This window comes from Pezoporus wallicus, unplaced genomic scaffold (genome assembly GCF_028554395.1).
Source record: "Pezoporus wallicus isolate ANWC-B61680 ecotype Strahan unplaced genomic scaffold, APGP_CSIRO_Pwel_v1 contig_642, whole genome shotgun sequence".
In the NCBI taxonomy this organism is placed as follows: Eukaryota; Metazoa; Chordata; class Aves; order Psittaciformes; family Psittacidae; genus Pezoporus; species Pezoporus wallicus.
The window spans coordinates 2,631,872-2,647,541 of NW_026637470.1; the positions used below are offsets into that span (position 1 = coordinate 2,631,872).

Genomic DNA, 15,670 nt, shown 5'->3' on the forward strand with positions numbered 1-15,670 from the left:
TCTTATGTAATTTTCTACACACCACCTTATTTTCTGTAAGTACTGTATATCGGGAAAGTTAACTTCTCTACAATTGCCACCTAGTGTAAAGGTATTTTCTCTCATACATTACAGGTTCTTAGAAGGTGTACTGAATATCTGATGTATGTGAAAACTGCGGATTGTCATCACTTTCAGTTTCAGTGACACCAAATGGTCAGATTCTAAGGGAAAGAAAAAGAAAGGAGAGGAAAAAAACAGACTGAAAACATTTACCCCAAGACGACATGCTACGTTAGTTCTATTGCAAAAAAATCCTGATTTTTAAGTCCTTAAAAAAAAAAAATACAAAAATACTGGGACAAATATAAATTAATATATATTAAAGCATTGAAAAACAGTAAAAGGGATGGCCTAAAACAGTTAAGTACAATGTACTTTGATACAATAAATATTTCTCAATGAAACCGAATACTGTATAGAGTTGTTTAGAATTCATAGAAACAGAAATCCATATTATTACTAATTTATCCATCAATAATCTATTTTTATCATCCTCCAAACACTTATATTACAAAAAATTAATACTGGAAAAGGGCAGATAAACACTTTCTTCGTTTCTTTTGCTAACATGCTGACATAAAAGTATACATCATCAGGAGATTTCAGGATTATAGTATATTCTCACATCTCCTGTTTCCCATTCATTAAATGGGACCCCACCTTCTCAAGATGCTTAAGAACTTCAAAAGATAAAATGTATTTCATACAATTGTTATTTCTGTATAATCTGATTCTTTTCACTCATAATGCTTCCTGATTCATTGATAAGTGATTATGGTCTGTCAAGACAATAAAATATACTGATATGAAAGTGAAAAGACAATCCTCACGTTCTGGTCAGTATCTCATCTCTATTTCATCTCTGAGCTGTTAAACTGAAAGTCACATGTGTATAGTGTCAGTGTATCTTCAGCATGTTATAAAGAAGAATCCATGTTAAAAGCAGTTAAAGTTTCCCATCTCTGCTGCAATGTTAACAGGTCTTTTTTTTTTCTTCAAAGCTCCTCTTGGTTATGAGAAGTCTCAGTTCAAGCACTTGAATCTTTTCAAATGAAGAAAAAGTCTTTATTCTGATAATAAAAATAAGTCTGTTCTGTATTTTACAATATATTTCAAATATTTCCACTATGAATCATTAATTAGTCCGACACGGTCAATAAGTATACAACATTTTCAAAAGACAAGTGTGACAGGGACACTTAGGAGGGACAATTTGTACAGCCACACTTCACCACTTTTTCAACCTCGTCCACAAATGATGACCCGTCAGTGCATTCAAAAGAGTATTTCCGTCTCTTGCTCCTTAGTGGTCCACAGCACTGCCCGGTTGAACATCCTCCTTTACATTCTAGTCTCGATACCTTCTTGGTTGTCTGGCACGCAGCATACCCTTGCTGCTTTTGGTAGTAATCTCGGATTCGTTCCCCTCGACAAGAGATTTCTGTAGAAACAACATTTAAAATAAGAGATATACTTTTGAGACACAGATCAAAGAATGGTTGATACTGCTAAGGAAGATGCTGTTTCTAACTGCAGTTGGGATTGATATTTTAAAGTTTGACTCAGCATGTATATTGGAAACTGGAAACTTAATTTTATTAATGCTGAGTTGTATTCCCTATACCTCCTATTTTCAGTAAAGCTTATGTGTATGTAAACCGTAAATACAAAGCTATTATAACGGCAAGAAAATTAGAAGCTTAATATTTTCCTTTCTTATAGAAATACACATCTTCTGTTCCTACACTGCTTGCAGCTGGTTCTGTTTACCATAGAGAAATGTTTCAGAGAGCATGCAATTTAATTTATTAGACCTGGAGTTTAATATTATTCAAACTCTTATTTAATACAAGTTACATTCCTCTAACTTCATAAATTACTGAGGTATAAAACAGCTAAAAATGAGACATCTGTTAAAAGTTCTACAACCATATTCTTCTGTTCTACTCACATCTATGTACACTACAAAATAAATGCCATCTGGGGTAAGGGAAAGAAAGGGAGACCATTGATAGACAAGGGAAAAAGAAAAAGGTAGGGGAAAAAGTCATCCTGTTTTCATCCATCTCACCTGCATAATTCGCTGTGATAAATCAGTTGAAGCTGAGAGGTCAAAAGTAGAGTTTGTGATAAAACTAGGAGCAGAATCATTGGATTTGGCTTCTCAGTTGCAGAAGGCAGAGAAACAATAAATACAGAAAGATACAGCAGGTAAAAGGTAATATTTAAATATAGTAAAAATGTGTTTCTGAATAAAGGCAAAAAAGAGAAATGTTTTCACAGCAATATTTGATGAAAAAAATCCTGAAAATGTAAACAAATTCATGGGAAAAGTTTAATTTTTCTCTGACTGAGATAAATTCTTATGGTTAAAAAAAAAGCAATAAATGTGTGTATTGTGGGAAAAAAAAGTTGGTAATGTTTTTGGCTGCTCATGTTTTAATAAAAAAATGTCTAAGGTCAAAACAACAATGTTATTATATGTTTGTTTTTTTTTACCTTTATCACAGCTATCCCCCGTGTATCCGCTGCCGCATTCGCAATATGGTCTCCCAAGTCCTGAAAGCCTGCATTTGCCATGTTTACACCTGATGGATTGGCAGGGGTTAAACAGCATTTCTTCTTCATCACAGAGGACTCCCCCATGTCCCTGCAGGCATTTACAACTGTATGAAAATGCATTGATCGGCAAGCAGGTACCATGCACACATCTACAGGGGAAACAAGCCCAAGAGAATAAAAATAAATTATTCATCAAAGTTCAGGCTAAGCAACATTAACTACAAATACTTTGGACTGTACTCAGAAGAAATTGCTTTTGTTTCTAATGGACTTTTTCAGTGAGATGCAGTGAAGTGGTTTATAATTTGTATGCAGGTTTACGTAAAAGAAGCTGCAGAACAATCTCACCAGAAAACAGCCACTGTAGATGTGTTATGGAAGGCTTTTACAGGCCAGTTATTAAACCCAGTACATCCTCTCTATGTAAATTTTTAGCATGCTTTTGAGTAGAACAGAGCAAAATCAAGCCCAAATATAATCCAGAATTAAGTAGAGAAACAGGATACTCACCTGAAATTCTGGTTCCTGTATAATTTAAAAAAAACCCAACTATATTGTCACTCATGAAGAATTGGGCTCCCAGCACAAATTCAGATCAGGGACTTCCTACCTGAAACTCTTCTGACCCAAGCAATGGCATTTTCAAACCAGAAGATGTGCTCCCCTTTCAAATACCCGCCTGCTCTGACAACTGCCATTAGGGTGGTCATATAATGTATGTTCTTGCTTCTTTTGAGAGAGAGGTGGTGTTTTACAAAAGGAGAATGTTTAATTACCTGTTCCTAGGTGTAAGATGAAGACGGGGAATTCACGTTCCGAAATCACCACCAATTACTTTGTTCATTTGGTGGCACAGGGTCAATAGCTTTCTTCCTAAATTAGTATTTTCTTTAACTGTTGTCTAGATACACAAGTTTTCTATCTACATACTGTTTCCTAGGGACACCACAAGGAAGATTCCTTTGTAGGAAGGAATGCAATCTTAACATTCAATGTTACAGTCACCCTCTGTAATGTTTCTCCTCTCTAATATTTCTCCTCTCTAACGTTTTCCCTCTCTGTATTGTAAGATTTCTGAGCCCACAACCTCCTTAATAGGTTTTGACAACCACCTAAATAAATATTTAAATAAAATGAAAAGCTTTAGATAAAAAAAAAAAATCCCATTCCATCTAAAATAAAATCATTTGAATTTGAAGATGGAAAAAATCATAAAATAATGCATTTTGTAATAACACTTCTGTTATGAACAATATCTCATTTTGACATTTTTTAGATAATGTACTTCTAGAAACATTTTGCTTTATACTCTACTTCAGTAGAGTAGGAAATTTGTTAAAATTGAAAAAATTAGCAACAGTTTTTAACTCACAAAATTGAATCAACTGTTTAAAATGGTTTCATTTAACGAACAGCTACAAGTTCCACTCATCAATTAATTCTACATTACAGTTCTCCACCTGCATGCATAATTCTGTGCAAGTACTTTAGAAATAGTGTGACTTGGAGGAAAAAGAGCATAGGAAGTCAGTCTGATAACAGGAAATTTGAAAGGCACAACACATAGCCTCCATTCACATATCCAGTTTTGCATTGAAAACTGAAAATATGGAATCTAACTAATACCTTAAGCACCTCCAACTTCTCTCTTATGCAAAAATCTCTACTTTTGAAGGAACTATGTTCCCTAAAAAATTCCAAATTGTTCTTGTGTTTGAAGTCTGATATTCCAAAACTGTTAGATTAAGCAACTCAAAATTGGAGGCTTAGACAGTATCACGGGGCAGATAGCTTTTGTTTAGCTTTCACTATGTTCAGCATTTGATCTGTTTACCATTTAAAAAACAACCACTCTGAGGACATCTGATCTATGAAGTTACTCAGTGACATTGATATCATGCCATATTCTATAGAGACTGGTTTAGATATCAAAGCAATCTGTGTCAGGATCTTTGGTACAGTTTTGCTTGACTTAGAAGATGATTAAATCTTAGCTAATGCCAACTCTCATACTTTTGCTTCCACCTGTTGAAGCCCTAAACTTCATCTTCAGACTGAACTGAAAGGAATGTCAAGCTAAGTGCAAAGTCATAGGCACAGTTTCATCTTACCTAATTTTAGGTACCTATGTCAGGCACTCAAGTGAGATGTATAATTGCCATGAGCTCCCCACACAGTGATGGAGAGAAATGAGCTTATCCAGAGTGTGATTAGACCACTTGAGGTCTAATTTACTCTTTAGAAATGTTTTTATTCTTTTACTGAATATAGAGCAAACTGTGGTCAGTATGTTCCTAAGTCAAACACCTAGATTTAGGTAAAATAAATCTAAGCCTTAACCCTTTTCATGGTTTGCAGGGATCTCTAAAAGATCCCCTACATTTTCAAAACTGAGATCAGTGACAATTCTGTTTCTTGAATAAAGTATAAATGTTATACTGTATTAGACAGATAAAATTCATCTATTCAATAGACAGGATTTAGAGATGAATCAAGAAATACAGAATCAAAATCCCCCTTTGTGTTTTTTAACCTGCTGTGATTTCCTTTCTTTATCTCGTAAGTTACTGTGAAAGAAGACAGGGTAAGAAAAAGACCCATAAACAATGAAATGCTATCAATGATATACCTCAAAAATTCACTGCTGTAGCTTTGCAAAGGTTCAAAATTTAATAGTGATGAGAGTCCCCAACCAATATAAATGTTGCCAACTGCATTGTAAAGCATACTAACTGGTGTATAAAGCTTTAAAGAGTCAGAATCTCCACACACCCTGTTTGAAAAGATCACTTAAATATAATTTCATATAGAAATTGAAAATAATCTCATTGGAATTTCTTACCAAGCTCGGGACACTGGTACTGAAAAGTTATACAGGCCAGAAGTGATATAGGCCAGAACACTGAAAAAGCAGTAGCCAAAAAAATCCAAGTGGGCTTACCTTACTCTACAAAGAAACAAAAAAATACCCAACCCCAAAACAAAAAAATTGGTTGCCAAACTGCAGTCAGGGCAGTGGGAACTGCAAGCAGAATGATATCTTGTGGCCCATGGCCAATAAATCTTGGAGAACTTTGAACTTCTGAAGTTTCTGATCATTTTGTGCTGGGAGACCATGAGCCAGAAAATTGAATCTGTCTCTATATAGTAAATTTAAAAGATGAATATGCATAGATATCAGTACACTCATACACACATAAATACATACAGCTCTCTCTCTCCGCACATATATATACATGACCCTCTCTATAAACATACATAAAATGTCCAACCTAAAATGTTTTAGTCAAATCAGCAAAAAGAATTAGCACACACAGACTTAAACAGAAATTAACCATAAAGATGAAAATCTGTTTTCCTGCTAAAACCTGGGGTACTGTGAAAATATATTAGCTATATATTGCATCAAGTTTTTTAAGCAGATTAGATAATAATAATAATAATAATTTTTCCTCACTATATACAATTACAAATAAGCAAATATATATTTTTTTCCATTTGCAACTTCTAAATTATTTTTGTACCAAGTGTACCAACACTTGCATCAGTGTAACTCATTACAGAGGAAGCACATACAGAAGTATGTAACAGCACTTCCCAGGCTTTAGGCAGAACTTCATGAGATGCATGTATCTGCTCTCCTAAATGGGGGACTTCTTATTAAGTTTATGAAAAAAATAGACTATAACCTGGACTCTGTTTTCAATTTTACATGCCCACAATATTTTTTCTTGCTGAAGAAAGTGTGAACATTCGTGAAAAAAATACATACAACAGGAGACACGTATGCATATTATACTATTATTCTGTCTTGAGGAAGGACATACTTATTTCCAAGACATGGGTCATTAGTTTGTTGATCACAGAGGGGTCCAGTCCATCCTCCTTCGCATTCACAGGAAAAGCTTGACTGGCTGGTAGCATGGCATGTTCCATGCACACAAACTTTCTTGTGACAAGGCTCGCAACCTGGCAGAATTCCCAGTTGCAGTGGCACATTTCTGAAGTCCTGGAGTTCACTGTTGATATATAGATTACGGATGCAACCATGGAAGCTGGTGCCATTTTGTCCTGGAGACTGGCGTAAAGCTGCTATGTTATTTTTCACAGGCATGCCTAGGAAATTAATAATCATGAATAATCAGTATAATCTTTGATGCAATTTTCTGAACCATTTTCACTATTTTAAAAACATTTTTAAAGAAGCAGCTTTTCCTAATTAATTTTTCTTGGATGTTCAGCCTACAACCATGAGCAATGTTCTAGTATTTGGAAATTTTCCTGATTGTCAAGCATGAATGTAAACCAACTCCAAATACGTTAAGTTTCTAGGTCCAACTGAAGAGATGGATATAGGACTTCATACAGGAAGCTCACAAATGTGTGAAGGTTTAGATAGATTTCATTTTTGACCTAGTGCAATTAAGTCCAAGATAGTACATAGTTTCTGAATCTTGGAAAAACAAAAGTTCTTGAAATTTAGCACCTGATAACACGATTTTTTGTAAGCTGCTAAGATACTCAAATCCAGAAGAATTTAGTTGGACCAGCTCATCAATTTGGAGCTGGCATACACATTCAAATGTGAAATTTTGCTAGTGAAAATTCTTGCAAAGGAAAGCTCAATGGGATGAGGTTCTATTAGTTTAAAAATATTTTCATTTAGTTTGTCTCAAAAAACAGATTAATAAAAAAAGCCACTCATAGTTTGCCATTAAAGTTTAAAAGAAAGGTAATCAATAATAGCAATAATTTGACATCACAAGACTTATGTGCAGATATTTCTAGACAGTGCAAATGCCCCTGATGTTGAGCATTTTCAGAATAATTCCTCTGGTTTAGTCCCTAATTGTTAGAGGTGTAATTAGAGCAGTAGGTATATGTGATACAGTTATCCTATTATGATCAGTTAATCATTTAAGACTAATTCAGAAGTAACATTACTATTAAACATTGTTTCCTTGTAAAAACTAAGTTTCTTCTACCCCTTTTTAACTTTTTGCCAACATATTGGCCTGTATTAGTTAGTCCTTAAGATATTACATTCAAATGAATACACAAATGCCTAAATGCCTTCTGAGATTAGTAAGTAAATAAAAGTGTACTGAGAATTAGAAAATGATCTGTTTACCTGAAAATATATATGCCTATTAGCTGCACTGGTTTATTCCTATGCAAAATTAACAATCTTCGTTCTGGTACATAGGTAACCACAGAAAGAGGCAATGTTCTGCTAGTTGCTCCTTAACTGTGTAAACTGATACTTCTAATGGTTTTATGCAGTTACTTTGAACAGTTAAGAGTCATGCAGAAGTGCTATGTAACCTAATGAAGTAGACCTGTCTTTCATTCAGAGGTTATTGCAATTTCATTTGTGCTAAGCTTCAGTGATTATAGAAATGAACAATGTTGCATCCATGCTGCTGAAGAGCCTAATCTTCTTTGATCTTATCAGTTACGTAAAACAGGCTTGGGACTGCTGTATTAAAGGACTCAGACTGCAAACAACCCACTAGTTTCCATTTCCTCACAACTATTAACCATATTCTCATCATCCAGGGACAAGACGCTAAAAATGAAAGCCACGTAAAACAAAGTAATGCAGTGTTAAACTAGATGTTATTCTTGTGTCAGGAAACTTGCATATGATCTCTGGGAATCATATAAACACATATGACACCAGATAATATGAGGCATGTAACATGTGACTAAGAAGTTTTTTTGCCAGTCTCCAATATGGAAAACATCTACAAACACAATGCAAGCATATACACTTTTTTGCTTCTTCTAGCAAGTTACCAAGTGTTAGAAGGCCAAAGTGTGTGCAAAAGCTGTTCATATTCTTTAGCAATATTAGTTACGAAAGAATAGCCATAGAAATAATGCAGATAAATATTTCAGCTGTATTTTTGGAAAGGTAAGAAAGTAGTTTGTGCCCCCATTTAAGCTTTTGGTCACTGAATCTGACTACAAGTAAATTACCAGATCACTGCACAAGGAGGCAAATGGTAAGACCTCTGTTAAAGAACAGTAATACAATAAAACTGTCAAAATGAGTATCTTATTCTAGAAGTTCCTCTAACAGAGCAGGCACAAATGAAAAGCAGCCGATGCTCTACCTTTCTCAGAAATAGGGACTTCCATGAAACAAGGTGTTACTCTCAATGAGTAAAATATGCTCTAATTTCTTACGGAAGAATGTGAATTATCAGTGAAGTCTAACCTCTTTGAAGAGTTTTTGAGAAGAAACAGACTTTTTACAAAAACCCCCGGGCTTTCAATATGATTTACTGAAATCTGTTATAGAAAGACTGAAAAATACCTAGCACATGCATTCTGACCACACAAGACAGCCATGAAGTTGGAAAAAGGCCAAAAAAAAAAAAAAAAAAAAAGGAGAAAGATTAAAAAAGGTCAAAAAATTGATTAGCTCATTTTCTGTAAATATAAATTCCAAACCAACTCAAATACTGTGAACCAAGCACAATTTTTTTAAAAGAAAAAAAAAAGAAAAAAAAAAAGAGGGCATGCATGGGGAGAGAGAAAATGAGAGAAAGTGAAAGAATGAGAATGAGAGAGTATGAGAGAGAGTACACCAATCAAGGGCTTGCTGTCAAGTCTGAATTTCATCCTGCCAGCTGAGGTGATGCTCACCAGAAACGCGGTTTAGCAGGAAGGTGATAAGAGTAAGTGGAAGCTACATGATGATAGAGGTGTCAAACTAAGATTTTCGCAAAGACAAAATTACTGCATGAAATCCTAGAGAGAATTCGAGTTCTTCACTGATGAAAATGTGTGATGAAATTCTCTAAAAATTCTAGATACACGTGGTTAAAAATTGAATGAATCTCAAAAAGATAGGGAAGAAAATATACAAGAGTGTAAGTTAACTGTCTCAAGAATTTTAAAGATAAATAAACAAACATAGGTAAAGAACATGAAAGTTTCAGAGCTCAGTACCAACATACTGTGTTTCTTGCTTTATTTTATATTAATTTGCTCCTAATAACGGTTTTCATTCTGTTTTGCACCAACATTTTCTGACAGGAGAAACAATTGACTGCTTGCATCCTGAATGTGAACAACAGAAATAGGAACACAGGACCTCTCTAATGAGTATGTACTAGGTTGAAGAAGATTCCTGCTCTTAGGAATCAAATCACTGAAGGAAAACATTATTTCCAAAAGTTATTTATTCTGATACTTAATTAAGCTAATGCAGATTAGTATGATTCTCCTAATGGAGACAAAAGATATGCAAGGTGAAGCAGCAGAGGAGAACCACGTCGCAGATCAAGTAACTTTTAGGACTGTACAGAATAAATGTTTATAGTTGGGAGTCTTAGCCTCATTTCATCAAAAGGTGCTCATAACAGACAGATCATTCTGCACTAAGCTCAATTTTCAAGAAGTAGCAAAATTTGCCTTAGCTGTCATCAAATAACAACCTGATGTTGACAATACAAATAAGCAAGCATACACTGTCTTATTAGAAACTAGGACAATCTCTCCTTCCAAAGATGTGGCATCTGTATAGAACAGAAGGATACACATGAAAACATGCAGATATGCTTCCACAAGGCAATCCTCCTTTAAAGATTCATGATAGGAAGCAATTTTAAAGGCAGCTCATACATTTGACAGTTTTAATTCTTTTCTCTGCTGGTATAAGGAGTGATGAATAATCTCTCTCTTGTACTTGTTCCCATGTTAGATGGAAGGAAGCAATGACAAAATCTTAAAAGATTTTACAAAAAAGCTGGTGTTTCAACAGAAGAATAGGGATGTTCAGTGACAAAAGTCAACTTACTGCTCATCACTGTAACCAATGCATTTATTATACTACTTTTATAGGAGAAACAGACTATTCTTGATTGGTATCAAAGCAACTTCCTGTTTTTCTTTTCCATTAGAGATAAATCTTAGTAACTACCCAGACAGGATAAATAGCACTTTTTCTAAAGAAAATAGGCATCTCATGTATGTACTACTGGTAGCGTATTTTTTTGCAAGGAGGCATGATGCAAGTCTAAAAACTTGTTCTCAGACACAAAACAGTTCTTAGAAATTAAACAAGAGGAAAAAGAAAGGAAAGCAGGTATTCTTTTTGCAGAAAGAACAGTTCAGAAGGAGATTCCTTACATGCCTCTTTAAGAATGTAAAGTTAAACTAAATAGAAGAATGAAAACTGGCAGATCAGCAGTATTTAGAAACCATGCTGAATCTCTCATCACAAAGAACTTTGTCTTGCTGTCAAGGTCAGTAAGAAGGCACAAAGTGGTGCCTGGATTCTTTTACCTAGGTTATATCTCCACAATCACTTACTACCAGTTTTACTGAAACAGACAATTCTTTCTTCTCAAAACAAACCAAAAAAACTCAACAACATATGCTGCCACATACTGTAAGGCATCTGTCCAGGTGGTTCCCTTCTTACCTTATGTCATAATGTCATAATTCCTATCAGTCCTAAGCAATAAGATCTCCTGACATAAATTATAATTCATGGCTTTATACCTTGCTATCATTTCCTGCAGATACCTGTACAGTGAAATAGAAATGTAAAATATAACCAAAACTACTGTTCTGCACTTTCTGAATAGGCATTACTGAATCTTCAGGTAACTAAACAACATTACACATACTTCTTCAGTATAATAAAAAAAGCTACATAACAGTAGCAGTTTGAGGACATACTAATTGTTAAAACTATTGAGATTAACTGCTGAAATTTCATCTTAAGGTGTTATCTCAATGAATGAGTCTCTTACCGTGTGTTTATTAATGCATGTTACCAGAGTAAATTAGCTATGGTACCACTAGTAAGAAGCAGTAAAATTCTCTTACCTCCTACATACAGCGGAGAATCAAAATTCAGAGTGGATTGCTTGGACAAATTGGTAATTATCTTGGGGCTTCCTCCATCAATAGATAAAGACAGAATCTGATCCATAGCTAGCAGCTCCACAATGTGGAAATTGCCATCATTAATTGTTTCCACACTGCAAAATAAACATTAATTTTTAACAGTTGATGGTCTGGTTAGAACAGCTTTTGATCTTCTTCCCCTTTGAGTTAATACAGCTTCAGAACAGAACTTCTCCAGGAGTGCCGTCTTCTGAAAACTAGATTTTAAGCAAGGACGTGCATGTATGCTTAAGAGCTAATACAAGTAGCCCTTCAATAACACTCTATTAATAATATGTATTGTAAATAGCTCTTTTTCATTCAAAGTTATTCCTGATCTCATCAAATAATGAACCTTCCAACCCAAACCATTCTATGATTCGAATGCTATTTCAAGATCTTATTTGCATGCATACGTATGTGTGTATGTATCCTACATGTTGCATAGTACTGGGTTTGCATATTTTGCAGTTAGGAAGGCCTGAGTTCACACCAGTGTTATATAAATCTACTATTTTATGGAATATGAAACTGCATCTAACCTTAGTTACAAACAAAATCACATAATTGGTCCAGACAGCTCCACTGATGCTAGCAACAAAGTAATTTGTTATCTTTATTAGGTGTGATTATTTCTGTATTTTCAGCTTCTGGCTAGTACAGTGAACAGCATATGCTATTTCCTTCTGCTTACTAACAAGATATGAACCCACTAGTTAGAGAATGTCCGAAGGGCGTCACACAGAAAAGGCTTGTTTCAAGCCTGGTGCTTATGTGTAAGGACAAGGCTACACACATTACTAAGTACAAGAAATCGCTGCTGACATTTACCAGTTTAAATATCAACATAGCAAATGTTTAAGTGTAGGGCAACTACTTTGCATTTGAATACAGTTTAAGTACATCAGAGAAGGAAGAATATTATTATTCAAGTTTGCAACTGAATATATCTTTGCTCTAACATTGCTTCTAGCCGATACTCTCTCCCCAAACACTGGAGAATTAAGACCTGAATGTATGGCTGCATGGAATTCATGACAATAAGCTGTAGTCCAGAGACCAGACATTATAACCATTCCCATGAGAGCCTTTATTTGCTTCAGGGCACCACCAAGTAAGTGAGCTTAAGCCTTTGAAAAAAAGTTATTTAAATGAACCAATTGTATGATAGCCTGAGATGGACTGAACAGTCAGTCATACAGTCAGTTAGCTCTTCTCATTAGGAAAGCAGTATAGCTCAAAGGGATTAGCTTCATAAATCTCAAGGCAAAAATCAAGCAAATTACCTTGTAACATCCTTAGCAACGTTTTAATTAACCTAACTGCTTTTGTCCTGGAACAGATCAGAAGCACTCACAAGGTTGTTTACAACAGTGACACATTAAATAGCTTCTTAGCTATTTATTAACAACTTTAACTATGTGGACAGGCTCAGCTCAATATGGATAAAAGACCTGGATGGTAGTATGCATGCTTTACGTAAACTTGGCTTTCTGTGAAAGTGCAAACACACAACAGAGCAGACACTGGCAGAATAAACACTTTCTGGGGGTGGGCAGGAGGAGGACTGCCAGGTTCCATGGAGAAGGAAAAGGTCAGAGTTCATCGTTCCTAAAAATTGAGGTCTATTCAAGGTATTAAAGAGTTTTTCTTTCTGTGATAAAGCAACAAGAAAAGTGACAGGATTAATTTCTTTTACACGTTTGAATGAAACCAGGAAAAAAGCTGGGCTAAGAAGCCAAAATGCGTACGACTTCTTGACTGAAGCAAGCAAGAAACCCTAACATAATGCTCTTGCTCCAAGGAAATTTATGTTATTTAACAACTTACCAGCCTTTCACACAATAATATTTAAAAGGATGAGAGCAATACAGAACATGCATTTTCATAGCAAGAGATCATTTCTGGGATGTATAAAACATAATGTGTGAAGGGAATGTGTCTTTAAGAGTGATTATTAAAAGCTTCTAGCTTAAACCCTTTTACTGGTAAAAATTTACTGCAGAAAGAGGAGCCCTCCTAAGTAAGGGTGGTTTGTATTAAAGGGGAAATAAGCACAAGGCATATCTGTGTAATATTTCCTGCCAATGCACTTATATTACTTCTAGCCCATTTCCCATTGGAGAAATGACAGCTGAATGCATAGATCCTAATGAAAAGCTGTAAGAAAAACTGATTTAAAGCTTCTGGAACTCTTTAGAAGAATAATGATTTGGGAAGAAATATTCCCATATTTCCAATAAATATATGATGAAAACTGGTTTACAGAATGAAAAGGTGAGGTTTTTTGTTTGTTTGTTTGTTTTTTCTTTTTTTGGTCTGTGTGTGTGTGTAAGAAACATTTAACATTTCAAAATGCATGTCCAGACAGAACAAAACCCAAGTGGATCAACTTTTCCCAAATAACCATTTCCAATGAATTAATTTTCTTTACTGGTCTTGGCAATGCCACCATCTCATCTTATTACTCAGATTGACTGATGAGTGCTTCTAGGGTGATGGCTCTTTCTACAGTCAATTCCCATTGGTAAAGAAGTTCTCATTCTTTACACAGCTAGACTACTATTATTGTTGATTGTCCATATTTACCATGATTAAATCAACTGTTTGCAGCTTTGTTTTTTGCTACTGCTACCACCTCCCTAGGCTTTACAGCTCCCATTTGACTCCTTTTCAACATACCATTTGTTGACAGTCATTTATATTCTAAAACTTTTATTTGAAACTCTGTATTGGATCTTTTATTTTGTTTTGGCCTATGTTCCAGGCATCTTATCATTGTTCAGTAGAGTACAACTTGTCTTATTTTTTTTCTATATTATCCATGAATCTTCACAACCTTAATGAAACCTGTAAATCCCTTGTTAAACTTACCAGTTCTTTAATTTCCTTTCTTCCTTCTCACTGTAAGCAACTTCCCATCTTAGTTTGCAAACTGTCTACCCTGTTATCAGATCAATCTTAAACCTCACTGTTCTTCAAGGTGATGAGTTAAAATGCCTTTTTGTCTTCTTCATGTCACTCTGATAAAAAATACATTAACTTGCTTTTATAATTCATCATTTCTTTGTACTGGATCTGGCTGGGATCTTCATAATAGCTGGTATGGTGCTATGCTTTAGATTTGTGACCAAAACATCTCTGATAATGCACTAACATTTTAGCTGTTGTTGAATAATGATTGCACAGTGTCAAGGCCGCCTCTGTTTTTCACTCTGCGCCCCCTCCCCCAGTGAATAGATTAGGGGTGCACATGAGGTTAGAACGGACACAACCAGGCAGATGACCCGAATGTTCAGAAGAAGGAAAAATTAGGCCTACAGAGAAAAAAGAGAAAGATGTAGGACAGGGCAAGAAATAGTTAGAACAAAGCAAGAATCAGAGTAACAGTAGCAGATTGTAAGGAAAATGGGACTGGAAACTGAGTCAAGGAGGAGACTGAGAAGGATGAAATAGATAAAAGTGAACTGGTAGGTACATATAGATTATGTCTGTCAGCAGATTTTGAGCAAAGATGATCAGCTCTACCTGCCTTAAAAAAAAACAAAAATGAAGGGAGGGAAGGGAGGAAAGAAAACATGGTGTTAGACTGAAAGAAGAACAGGAAACATAACAGGAGAGAGCTGTAATAGGTAACAAAGGTACAGAGAGACAGCATGTAATGACTGGATGAAAAGAAAGTAAAGATCTTGAAAAGGGCAGGAAATGACACAAAGATTCTAGGAAGGTAAAACAGTAAGAACTGTAAACAGGGTATGGCTGAAGCAAGTTAGAAAAATATAAATAGGTTGGAGAGGGTGAAGGGATTAGAGTATGTGTAAAAGATCCTGTGTTATAACATACTCCTTTCTAGAACCTGAAATAGAAATAAAATAAAATCTAATTTGTAGAGTAATCATTAGATGCACAAACATACATACAAAAGTGGAAATATATACGTGGCTTCCAACAGATGTATATCTCTCAAGGCGAAAAGACTTCATTACAGTTGATCTCAGTACCATTACGTGCCAATTATCAAATATCTACTCAAAACTCGATAAATGCTTACTTGAAACAAAAGGGAAGTTAATAATACTAAGACTAGTAATATTACAAGCATGTATCTGCTTCACTAAACAACTGTGTCACCCTGTAACACTTCACTATACTTCACATT

At 35.0% G+C, this 15,670-nt stretch overlaps 1 protein-coding gene across 7 annotated transcripts in view; it reads right to left on the reverse strand.

Moving 5' to 3' along the window:
* Positions 1–1,085: 1,085 nt before the first annotated feature.
* SLIT2 (slit guidance ligand 2) overlaps positions 1,086–15,670 on the reverse strand; it is a 268,218-nt gene continuing 253,633 nt past the window's right edge. For 4 of the 7 annotated variants that reach the window (XM_057405646.1, XM_057405644.1, XM_057405645.1 and 1 more), the window contains 4 exons: positions 11,452–11,606; positions 6,432–6,720; positions 2,542–2,753; positions 1,086–1,483 (listed from right to left, as the gene is read on the reverse strand). In XM_057405646.1, coding sequence (XP_057261629.1) covers positions 1,242–1,483; positions 2,542–2,753; positions 6,432–6,720; positions 11,452–11,606 — 898 coding nt within the window. In that variant the 3' untranslated portion in view covers positions 1,086–1,241. Of the gene's footprint in view, positions 1,484–2,113; positions 2,203–2,541; positions 2,754–6,431; positions 6,721–11,451; positions 11,607–15,670 lie in introns of all 7 variants that reach the window. The other 3 variants (XM_057405649.1, XM_057405648.1, XM_057405650.1) reach the window with 3 other exon arrangements.